A 12334-nucleotide genomic window follows, 5' to 3' on the forward strand; every position below is an offset into this window, starting at 1 on the left:
TACCCATCATTCTTTGCTGACAGGAGAGAGGTCTGTAGCTATTGCTGACAGGATGTTTTGGCTTCTGCTTCTATCTGGTGCAACAGCAGCAGTTTCAGCTCAGAGTCGTATTATTGGCAGCGGGCATCAAAGTCCAAGGATTCGTCAGCCTCTATGCTTTTTTGGTTTCATTGTGATTGGCTACATTAAACTGTGCATTTCTATGCAGCAAAGAGATTGACTGGTATGATTTCTTGTTCATATGATTCTATTGGCAGAAGGGTTTATATGATGCAGACATGTTTGATTGGTGTTACCCTGGTAATGTTGTTGGATGGTATAATCATCAGTCAATAAAGTTTATAAGTTTTGAAGATGCATTTCTGGCCATAAATTTCACAGTAAAAAATTGCTATAATAACCGCCATAAAACAAGACTATTTTATAGCATAAATATTTGCAAAAAAATTTGCAACCCGCTAAAATTACCGCTAACGTAAGATGGTTCCTTAATGTAGTTACCGCAAGTGATCGCAAGTGATTGCAAGTGATCGCAATTCTGAGCGTATAGCTGTTTAGTAAACTTAGTCACTGCGAATATTCTGCTGTAAAAATATTCTCAGCGATAACATGGGGAAACTTAAAGTCAGATTTACCGCACTTTAGTAAACAGACCCTAAGTCTTTTTTAGTTGCAGGTGGTTTTAAATTCACTGTATCTATTCTCTGAATGAGCTGTAGATCTACACATGCTTTCCTTCCTAAAATAGCTGTTGTATTTTCATTTGTGATGAAGAATAGGAGTTTTCTTTGTTGCCCTTTTGCCGTCACTTCCAAAGTTGTACAGCCTCTAGGAATCAGTTTTGTACCCGCTTAGGAAACTAAAACAGTTGTTGTTGGTTCAATTTTCATAGAAGTGGACAGGGTATTAACCGTTGCAATTGGTAATACATTAGCTTCTGCTGCAGTATCTAGCTTAAATGTAACTGTATTTTCTCCAATGGTTATATCTGTATACCAGGCATCATCTAGTTTCTGGGTCTGTGTATATTTATTTGCTGCCTGCAAGACACCAATAAACAGAGAGTCTATTTCTTTTGACTTCTCTTTACTCTTTTTTAAAACAGGATTTTTTGTTCTGCAGCACTTAGCAAAATGATTCTTTCCACTGCATTTGTGACATGTTGCCCCATAAGCTGAACACTGTCTTGGTTTGTGCTTTTGTCCACACTGTAGCTATAAGTTTGTGTGTCAGGTGATTTCTGCATGCCTTGCTTTATGTGTCCTGACTTTTTGTCCTGTGCATATTCTTTGCTTACTGTACGCTGTCACAGTGCTTGCATGTGCCTTTCAGTTGCATTTGCACCCATAGCTTCAACTTGCTTTTGTTGTCTCTTTAATTCTGCAGTCTGACACAGCTTTCTCTAATGTTAAATCAGAATCAGCTAACAGTTTCTCTTTCAGTGCAGGATTGGTAATGCTGAACACAATTTTATCTCTGAGCATGAGATCTTCTGTGTCTTTAAATTCACAATCTTTTGCTTTCAGTTTCATCTCTGCCAGAAACTTGTCTATATCCCCAGTGACTGTGAAGATGTTTAAGCCTATGGAACTTAACCTTTATTCCCCAGCTAGGGATAAGCCCTTTAATGCTAATTTATGAATAAAACACACTGAAACAGAATAGTGGGTGAAAGTCGGCCACAGCTTTATTTATACTGTATATATTTATTTAATTCCCGATCCTTGCCATTTCAAAACGTATCTCGTTAACTGTCAAGTATATGACCTTATATATCTTACCCCGAATGCCGGCCACTGTGTGCAGTGGGCATGTGGTGTCGCCTTTTATACTAGGCCGAATACAGGCAAAGGATCAATAACCGCCACTAGGAGTTCGTGTAATCCTACACCGAACTCCGACCTCCACCCAGAAGAGAAATGGCTCTCCCTACACCATCGCGCAAGCCCGACAAAAATATATCTAGACCGGCCTCATTAAGGTGAACCCCGTCAGCTAACAAGGGGGTATCCGTTTCCAATTGCCGGTGCCGAACCACCACCCAGCCCTGGCTACGCACAAAACGCGAGATTCTTTGATTAAGCAGGGTGCGGGATCTATCAACTGCAGCAACATTGCGGGCACACTCCACGCCAACCTGGGCACCAACTCAGACCAAACTATAACCAAATCCATAAAAAATGGGGGGAAACGAACCATATCAGATTTTATGAGAGAAATAAGCTCAGCTACCCGAACTTGGCACAAATCATTACCCCCAGCGTGAATTACCAGTACCAGCGGGCCATCATAAGCTCGGCTAAAGCGAACCACCTCAGGGAGTACTTGCAGCCACCGCATGCCACTGATGCCTCGCCAAATCACACGTGTGCCGGAAAAACCAAGGTTTTTTCCCCCTGGACGATTCTCCGCACGCAGTGCCGCTCGACAGATGTATGAGTGCCCCACCAGAAGCACCACAGGAGATGATCCGTCTGTAAAGAAAATTCAGTTAGTAAGAAGCTGTGGTCGAATGTATCCAGCATAACATTTCGATTTCCATCTGCCTATGCACTTCACCTGATCCTCACTCATGCCCTGAACACTAGCCTCCGTGGCTGCCCCTATTCGAAAGGAATGAGTCCCAAACTCCTTGGAGTTGAGCCCCAACGCAGTCAAGCATTTCTTAAAAATAGTATCAAACTGATATCTAGTCAGAGGTGAACCATCCTCATGAGACAAAAAACACTCACCCTGCTTCCGAACCGCCGCAAATGCGGTCGCAAGCCTTGCTGGGCAAGCTACTGTAATGGAATCTACTCCAAGTCTTCAAGATGGCGTCCAAGATGGCGACCGCCTGCCTCACCACATGGCTCCTGCCGGGCACAGGTCTATGACCTCATCTCCTTCCCAGTCCAGGATTGGTCGTCGGCGACGGAATGGACGCCGGCGTCAAAATCGGGCGCCGGCGTCAAGACGTCAGCGTGGGGACGCTGGCGTCTGCGTCTGACGCAAGTGCGTCAAAATTTGGCGCCAACCCAGGGACTACTTAAACTCACTTCCCCTTCCAGTCCTTGCCCAACTATAGGTTCCTGCTACAGTGTTCCTGGGTGTTATTATCTATTTTGATTCTTGTGTACCGATTCCTGCCTGTTCTTCGATTTTGCTTGTCTTCTGCCTGGTCTGACCTTTTGCCTGTATTTTGACGATTCTTTGGATAAACCCTTTTGTACCTCGAACCTGGTCTGGTCTCCTCTTTGGTCTACACTATTACTGTGCCTTCGGGCCCGTTACAGTATAGTTGGGCCATGGACCCTTCGGAGGAGACTCCAGCTCCACCTGATGTCGGTGGTGCTATCCGCGGTTTGGCTTCCCACATGCAGTCATACGAAGCCCAGCAGACACACTTCGGTCAGGCTCTTGAAGCTATCCTGGACAAGTTGTCGGCGTTGTCACCTGTGGCCCCGGTCCCTGTGGCCATTCCTGCAAGCCCACTTCAGCCTTCGGAACCTCGCATTCCTGCGCCTCCCCTCTACAGCGGTGATCCTGTTGCATGCAGAGGTTTCATCAACCAGTGCGAGATCCAGTTCGCCCTGCTGCCAGGTCAGTTTGTATCTGAACAAGCTAAAGTGGGGTACATGATTACTCGCCTACAGGGGAAGGCTTTGGAGTGGGCATCACCTTTGTGGGAAAAGAGGGATCCTTTGATTGACGATGCCAGTGCCTTCATCCGTGAACTTCGGGTTGTCTTTGATGCCCCTGGCCGAGCTACGGCATCCTCTGCTCGCCTGTTCCAGATCCAGCAAGGCACTCGCTCTGTTCCGGAGTACGCCATTGAGTTCCGCACCCTAGTGGCGGAGACCACCTGGAACAATGATGGGTACCATGCCGCCTTTTACAACGGCCTAGCCATGCGGATCAAAAACGATTTGGTCTCCCGGGAAATTCCTTCTCGGTGGGAGGATCTGGTGGCGTTGGCCATAAAGGTTGACACCCGACAGAGGGAATTTCAACTCGAGCTCGACAGAGAGCGTTCGAAGAAGTATCCCCGGTTCCAATCCACCCTGGCTCCTCGCTTTCAGAGACCCCTACTCTTCAATCCGGCTTCTGCTTTCCCCTCTCCTACTCCTGCGGCTTCTGCTTCCTCTGCTCCATCTACTGAGGAACCCATGCAGATCGGACGGGCTCGTCTTTCCGAACAGGAGAAGCTACGGAGAAGGGCTGCCGGCCTATGCCTGTATTGTGGGGGCAAATCACACTTCGCCCATGAGTGTCCTGTGAAGCCGGGAAACGCCAGCACCTAGGTAGGTTTGGGGAGACCTATCTGGGTGGTGTTTGTCATTCTCCCCAACCCTCTATTCAACGCTTCCTTCTTCCGGCACAAATCCAATTCGGTTCCCAGAAGATCCCAGTGCAAGCTTTCCTGGACTCTGGTGCTGCTGGAAATTTCTTGGACAGAGTTTTTGCTGCTCGCTATGCGGTTCCTCTACAACCTTTGGCTTCTCCTCTGCGAGTCTTGGCTATTGATGACCGCCCTCTGTCTTCGGCCATTATTTCTCAAACCACCGTCGAACTTTCTCTTAGAGTGGGCACCATGCATCTGGAGAGATTGGCCTTTCTAATCATCGACTGCCCTTCAACTCCACTTGTTTTGGGGCTCCCCTGGTTGTGTACCCATAATCCAGTCATTGACTGGACCTCCGCTCAAGTCTCCCGCTGGAGCCCCTATTGCCAACAGAACTGTTTGCCTGCTGTGCCCCTTATCAAGGTTTCTTCTATTTCTCCCAAGTTGACCCTTCCGTCCATCTATCAAGATTTTGCTGACGTCTTCAATAAGGGCTCTGCAGAGATTCTTCCTCCTCATCGACCCTATGACTGTCCAGTCGAACTTCTTCCTGGTTCCATGCCTCCCCGGGGTCGCACCTATCCTCTTTCCCCCTCTGAGACGGCTGCCATGAAGACCTACATTCAGGAAAATCTCCAAAGAGGCTTCATCCGCCCTTCTTCCTCCCCTGCTGGTGCTGGATTTTTCTTTGTCGAAAAGAAGGACGGAGGTCTGCGACCATGCATCGACTATAGGGGGTTAAACAAAATCACCATTAAAAACCGTTACCCTCTCCCCCTAATCTCCGAACTCTTCGATCAGTTAAGAGGGGCCAAGATCTTCACCAAGCTGGATCTTCGGGGTGCCTATAACCTCATTAGAGTTCGTGAAGGGGACGAATGGAAGACCGCCTTCAATACCCGAGATGGGCATTATGAATATCTAGTCATGCCATTTGGACTATGTAACGCCCCCGCGGTCTTCCAAGAGTTCGTGAATGATATATTCAGAGACCTGTTGGGGCAAAGTGTTGTTGTCTATCTGGATGACATTCTTGTCTTTTCCAAAAATCTCCACGAGCATCGCTCCCAAGTGAAGGAAGTTCTTCTTCGTCTAAGAAAGAATAATCTCTTCGCTAAATTGGAAAAGTGTTCGTTTGAAGTGTCCTCCATCCCTTTTCTTGGGTACATCATCTCCCAGCAGGGTTTCAAGATGGATCCAGCCAAGATTTCAGCAATTCTTGATTGGCCCCTCCCCACAAGTGTCAAGGCTATCCAGAGATTTATTGGCTTTGCCAACTATTACAGACAATTTATTAAAGGTTTCTCTTCCAAAATCTCTCCTATTCTGGCCCTCATCCGCAAAGGGGGTAAGCCACAACACTGGCCTCCTCCAGCCCTGGAAGCCTTTGAATCCCTGAAAACTGGCTTTTCTTCTGCACCTATTCTCAGACACCCTGATCTTCTTCTTCCCTTCTTCCTCGAAGTCGACGCCTCAGATGTGGGAGCTGGAGCTGTCTTGTCACAGAGATCTTCCTTGGATGGGAAATTGCATCCCTGTGCATTGTTCTCTAAGAAGTTTTCCTCCTCCGAGCAGAACTACGATGTGGGGAATCGTGAGTTATTGGCAGTGAAACTCGCCCTGGAGGAGTGGAGACATTTACTGGAAGGATCCTCCATTCCCGTGACCATCTTTACAGACCATAAGAACCTCGAATTTATCCAGTCCCTCAAACGTTTGAATCCTCGACAAGCCAGATGGTCACTATTCTTCTCCCGTTTTAACTTCGTCATCACCTTTCGTCCTGGCTCTAGAAATAGAAAGGCTGATGCTTTGTCTAGAAGTTTTATCCCTGAAGTTCCCTGTTCCGAAGATCCTGAACCCATTGTGCCTTCCTCCAAGATCGTAGCTGCCCTATTTCCCTCCTTGGCCTCGCAAATCCTTTCCGCTCAAGCTTCTGCTCCGGACAATATTCCTCTAGGGGTTGCCTTTGTTCCTCCTGATTGTCGCCAGTCTATTCTATCCCAGGCTCACAGTTCTAAACAGGCTGGTCATCCCGGAGTAGAGAAGACTACCGAACTCCTTTCTCGCCTGGTGTGGTGGCCATCCATGAAGAAAGACGTCAAAGACGTCTTCTTGTACCATCTGTGCCATTTCCAAGTCTGGACATTCTCCCCCTAAAGGACTCCTTCTTCCATTACCTATTCCATCTCGTCCTTGGACTCATCTTGCCATGGATTTTATTGTGGAACTGCCTGTCTCCTCCGGTCACACTGTCATCTGGGTTGTCGTTGACAGGTTTAGCAAGATGGCTCATTTCATTCCCCTCCACAAACTTCCCTCTGCTCCTGAACTTTCCAAGCTTTTCATCCATCATATTTTTCGTCTCCATGGGTTTCCTGCCGAGATCGTCTCTGACCGTGGCTCACAATTCGTCTCTAGGTTTTGGAGATCCTTATGCAAAGCCCTCAACATTTCTTTACAATTTTCTTCTGCCTATCACCCGCAATCCAATGGAGCTGCTGAGAGAGTGAACCAGGCGTTGGAACAATTTCTTCGCTGCCATGTTTCCCTGTGCCAAGACGATTGGTCGGATCTCCTTCCCTGGGCTGAGTTCGCCCATAACAACGCCTTGCATTCTTCATCACATCAGTCCCCTTTCTTCTGTGTCTACGGTCAGAATCCATTGGCGTTTCCCCAGGATCTTCTCCTCACCAATGTTCCTGCCGCCAACGACCAGGCTGCCCACATGATGGCGATTTGGGCTGCTGTTGCCTCTAATCTACAGAAGAGCTCTCTGATCCAAAAGAGGTTTGCCGACAAGAAGAGGATTCCTGCTCCGCCCTATTCTCCTGGTGATAAGGTCTGGCTTTCCACCCGTAACATCCGCCTGAAGATTCCTACCCCAAAGCTTGGTCCCAGATTCATCGGTCCCTATCCTGTCATTGAAATCATCAATCCGGTGGCGGTTCGTCTTCAACTCCCCCCAGAGATGCGGATCCCGAATGTCTTCCATGTCTCTCTCCTTAAGCCTGCTGTGTCTCTTTCTTCTTCTTCTTCTCCCCCAGCTCCAGTCCTGGTTGACAATCACCAGGAATTCGAAGTAAGAGGATTTTGGACTCTCGTCTTTCCAGGGGCACTCTTCAATATCTCATCGAGTGGAAGGGGTTCGGTCCCGAAGAGTGCTCCTGGGTCAGGAGCTCAGATGTCCATGCGCCCATCTTGGTTCGTAGATTCCATAAATTATTCCCTCTCTCCCCTAGACTCGGTGGTCCTGAGGCCCCCCCTAAGGAGGGGGGTACTGTAATGGAATCTACTCCAAGTCTTCAAGATGGCGTCCAAGATGGCGACCGCCTGCCTCACCACATGGCTCCTGCCGGGCACAGGTCTATGACCTCATCTCCTTCCCAGTCCAGGATTGGTCGTCGGCGACGGAATGGACGCCGGCGTCAAAATCGGGCGCCGGCGTCAAGACGTCAGCGTGGGGACGCTGGCGTCTGCGTCTGACGCAAGCGCGTCAAAATTTGGCGCCAACCCAGGGACTACTTAAACTCACTTCCCCTTCCAGTCCTTGCCCAACTATAGGTTCCTGCTACAGTGTTCCTGGGTGTTATTATCTATTTTGATTCTTGTGTACCGATTCCTGCCTGTTCTTCGATTTTGCTTGTCTTCTGCCTGGTCTGACCTTTTGCCTGTATTTTGACGATTCTTTGGATAAACCCTTTTGTACCTCGAACCTGGTCTGGTCTCCTCTTTGGTCTACACTATTACTGTGCCTTCGGGCCCGTTACAGCTACGTCATCAATTGCCGAAAGAGTCACCCAAGTCCCCTGCCCATAGATGTCCGTTTTAGATTTACGGATTCGGAAACGGATGAAAGAGTTACCAAGAATAACGTCCTCCGCCTGGAGGCCACCTGGTTTGACCTTACTCATGGGGACCAGCTCGCTGATGTGAAGAGCACCAAAAAATGCCAGGCTAAAAGCAGTTTGAAACAGGGAAATCTCATAAGGGGAACTAACTGCCTGCTGCAGACCCAAAATTAACTGTCGTAGCAGGGCAAAAGAGACGGGCCGGCGGCTCTCCCTGTTAACTACTTCCTTCTTCCACCCTTTAAGCGCCTGGGAAATTACAAAATGTTTCGTCACGTCATGCCAACCCGCCAACTTAAAATAAAAAGCAAGCCCCGACAGACGTCTCTGAGCCACTGTGGCAGAATAGCCCTCTGCCCTCACCTGTAACAAATAATCTATTGTGAGTTGCAGCCTGTCAGCGTCACTGGCTAAGGACCTGCCATGCCCCATTTGTACCCACTCAGCCCAAGCATTACCGTAACCCTTCCATGTCGCTGCCGTAACCGATGCCTGTATCAAACTCATAAATTCGTCTCCACCAGGGGCCACAGGGAAGCTGGGCATTCCGTACCCTCCTCGTCCGCCTCGGGAGCCAGCAGTCGAAACCTGGACCACTGAAAACGAGAAAGAGCATCAGCAATGGAGTTGACCTTCCCTGGAACGTGCCTAGCACGAAACCAAATGTTATGGGCTAAGCACAAATACACCAAATGTCTCAGCAAAGCCAAAACAGGAAGGGAGGAGGAAGATAACCTGTTAATGCAATGCACCACACTCATATTGTCAGTCCAAAAACAAATCTTGCGATTGGCCAGGCCGGGAGCCCAGAGCTCAAGAGCAACTACGATGGGGAACAGTTCCAATAAAGTTAGGTTCCTGCAAAGACCAAGCTCGAGCCAGGTGGCTGGCCAAGGACCCGCACACCAGGACTTCCCAAGTACGGCTCCAAAACCAGTCGAACCAGCCGCATCAGTATATAAGGACACCTCACTGTTTTGGACCTCCTCACCCAATAAGCAAGTATGGCCGTTGTAGATGCCTAGGAAAGAGTGCCAGACACTTAAGTCCCCTCGCAACTGTTTAGTAATGCGAATGTGGTGATAGGGTTTTTCAGCACCACGAGTGGCCAGAGACAGCCGTCGGCAAAACACTCTGCCCATAGGCATAATGCGGCAGGCAAAAACCAATAGCCCCAATAACGATTGCATTTGTTGAAGTGTCACCTTTTTGCAGAGTCGAGCCACCGTGATGGCGTCCTTCAATTTTTGCAATTTGTCTTGTGGCAACCTAAAAACCATCAAATTGGAGTCAATTTCTATGCCCAAAAAAGAAAGAACCGTAGTGGGGCCTTCGGTTTTATCCAAAGCCACTGGTACCCCAAATTTTTTCATGAAAAATTGGAATGCGTTCAACAACGAACCACACACCTGGGAAGATCGGGGCCCCACAAAAAGGAAATCGTCAAGGTAGAGGCTGATCTGGTGAAATTAAAGACCATATGTCAATATATTCATTGCGCCAAATTTTTTCCCTGATATCAGTGGATATATGGCACCCTAATGGTGTAACACCACAAAAATAGGAGTCTTTCAAAGGACAAGTTAAAGAGGGTTGGGATGCTGCCGAAGCAGTTCCTAGTAAATCACCCATAATGGACCGTAAAGCATTAAGGACTTCTGAATTACCTTTCAGCTGATCCCAAGCACCCAAACAAGCATGCTCACCTGTATGCTGTTGTACGCTGCTTGGCAAAATGCCATCACTTCCAGCCTGTAACAATGGGTTGGGAACCGGTAGAGTAGCCGTTGCTGACTGTGGTGCAGGAACTGTAGTAGCTGCCTTCCTCTTAAGGCGAACAGAGTCTCTCTCTGAGGAGGAGGTGTCTCGTGCGCGGGAGGCGGATGAGCTGTGGTCACTGTACCCCGGACCGTAGCGCCTATGCCTGGAGGCTCCCCTATTGTCCAAAAACCTATCTGGGGACCTATCAGCACTATAATGACGTTTACACCCGCCAGAACCTTGTGATGCAAGATCCCTAACCGCTACTGACCCTCCCATACCATGTGATCCCCGCCTGTCTAGCCTGTACTGGCTTGAAACCCTATGTGCAGGGAGTGAGGCCGGAAGCCGGGAGCCGGGATGGTATAAGGGAGAAGGGTTAAATAGGGGCGGAGGAGATTGATGAATCACAGGTGTGAGTACAGGCTGAGGCCTAATGGCCTGTGATGGTGCCGTATCAAAATTGGGCAGCTCTCTTTCCTCAGAGCTGTATGCCATGGAATCATGAAGCTCCTCAACTAAATTAGCCCCTGGGCCCCCCATCCCTGTGCGAACCCCAGTTGGTATGCCACCACATGGCCGGGGGGAGGGGGGGATCACGGAAGGCGATGGGGAACGACTTTGCATATGCCCTTGACCACAACCAACATGACCTGGGGAGTGTAAACGTGACTGCAATCCAGCTACAGTTGGTTCTGCAGATGCATGAACTTGTGCAGTCACCTGTAACTGTGGGGCTGTTACTGCCGGTGTAGAAGTTACCACCGGTACTATGGCTGGCTGAGCTCTCTTACGAGCTGTAGGGGGACTGGGGCTTAATCTAGTGGGTGGGCGAGAACGGCGAACAGGGCGAGCCCTGGTGCCTCTTACCCCTTCTCTCCCAGATCTGCCTGCTGCCTTATCTTTTCCAGTGTAGAGGAGGTTCTGCAACCACTCTGTACCCTCTTGTGCCATCCTAGCCTGGATCTGCTGCAGGAGTGCGTCCTCCATTTCAGAAGTTGTGCCTGTAGCTGCTATGGGCGCCAAGAGGAAGCTCAGTGGGAGGCGCTGCCTTATAAGGCCGTTCCTGTGAACAAGCGCGCATGCGCGCTGCGCGATGACGTCACCCCCCCGTTCTTGCGCCTGCGCAAAAACGCCAGGCGCCAAGACGCCAGGCGCAAACACGCTGGCGAATTTTCGCCACTGCTTACAAAGGGGGAAATCCCCCTCCCAGTCAGTAGCGCTTTCGCTACTTGCTTCAGCGCTGCTCAATCTGGCATGGGGTGTGTCCAGAATTGATATCTCTCAAACACACGGTTTTTTCTAGGATTGCAGTGCTTTCTGAAATGTGCCAGCAGCTCATTCATAGTGGGTGCTTCAGGAGTCTCATATACCACATTCATAGAATTATACAGCTCCAAGTGTTCTTCCCCTATTGTGTGTAACAGAATGGCTATTTTCTGTGCCTCTGGATATTTGGAAGCACCAGTTGCAGTCAGATACAGCTGTAATTTCTGTTCCCACCTCCTCCAGTTTTCACTGAGGTTGCCAGAAAATATTAAAGGATTTGGAGGTTTAAACTGCTCCATTTTTAGGTAGGCACACAATCTTCTATCTGTATTAATGTCCCCTTTAGTAGACAGTATATTCTTCTTTAACTAATCACAGTTCTGTGGATATTTGCTTGCAGATTTCTGGTTACACTCCAACTTCTGACAATATGTCTTGTCCCTTATTAAATCTATTCAGGCACCTTACACTGGCTTTGCAGGAACTCTGAAACATGTGGGTGAGACAGTGAACCAGAGCACAGGCACACACAGGAACTGATCTTGTAGAGAATAACTTTTACTAAGAGTTAACACAGCAACATATAACAGCACTGTAAAATGGTGGCTTAGTCTTTCTAACACTCTCAGCAAAGGAACAGGAAGAACAGAACATGTGACCAGCTGCTGTTCCTAGCTTAAGGTGACAGCACAATATATTACAGTCCCTCTGCTCCCAGGCAGTGAATAAGTAAAGCACGCTTTCTAGCAGCAGAAATCTATCCTTGGTCAGCAGCAATAATGTAATTTTCAAACATACGGATCCAAGCAGTAAAAGGTATGGTAGGCTCACCAGGGTTTGAAAGAAAAGGTGCAGGCTGCTGCAGAGGTAGAAGAGCCATCCTTGTTTCCATTTGTCATGTTTTGGGTAGCCGAGGATAAGGAGAGTATAACAGTGCCTTAATAGAGACTCATGCAGCCACTATACAACAGTAATTTTCACTTTCACTTTTAAGCTGTCCAGGAAGTATGCGCAGTAACAATATCTACAGGCCATTTGTATAAACAACACACTTGAGTCTGCTGAAAAACATTTAAACATGGAATAAACCCAATAGGATTGTTTTTCCACCAATATGGAGTTATGCATC

The 12334-nt window shown here is 48.5% G+C and overlaps 1 protein-coding gene across 1 annotated transcript; it reads right to left on the minus strand.

Annotated features, from left to right (window-relative positions):
* Positions 1 to 1352: 1352 nt before the first annotated feature.
* LOC121398745 lies at positions 1353 to 8956 on the minus strand. The gene is made up of 3 exons (XM_041577899.1): positions 8634 to 8956; positions 2127 to 2474; positions 1353 to 1564 (listed from the first exon to the last, which is right to left on the minus strand). The coding sequence occupies exons 1-3, from the start codon at positions 8719 to 8721 to the stop codon at positions 1353 to 1355; spliced, it is 648 nt and encodes a 215-aa protein (XP_041433833.1). The 5' UTR covers positions 8722 to 8956.
* Between the last annotated feature and the right edge of the window lie 3378 nt (positions 8957 to 12334).

Source organism: Xenopus laevis, chromosome 1S (genome assembly GCF_017654675.1).
Source record: "Xenopus laevis strain J_2021 chromosome 1S, Xenopus_laevis_v10.1, whole genome shotgun sequence".
NCBI lineage: Eukaryota > Metazoa > Chordata > Amphibia > Anura > Pipidae > Xenopus > Xenopus laevis.

Bases quoted from the DNA above. Each gene is read 5' to 3' on its own strand.
- LOC121398745 (XM_041577899.1), bottom strand. From the start codon at position 8,721: ATGCCCAGCTTCCCTGTGGCCCCTGGTGGAGACGAATTTATGAGTTTG. The intron at 2,475-8,633 runs GTAATGCTTGGG...TTTTCTTTACAG, and splicing joins AGCGACATGGAAGGGTTACG to ACGGATCATCTCCTGTGGTG. The intron at 1,565-2,126 runs GTGTGCCCGCAA...ACATCTTCACAG, and splicing joins GGTGCCCAGGTTGGCGTGGA to TCACTGGGGATATAGACAAG.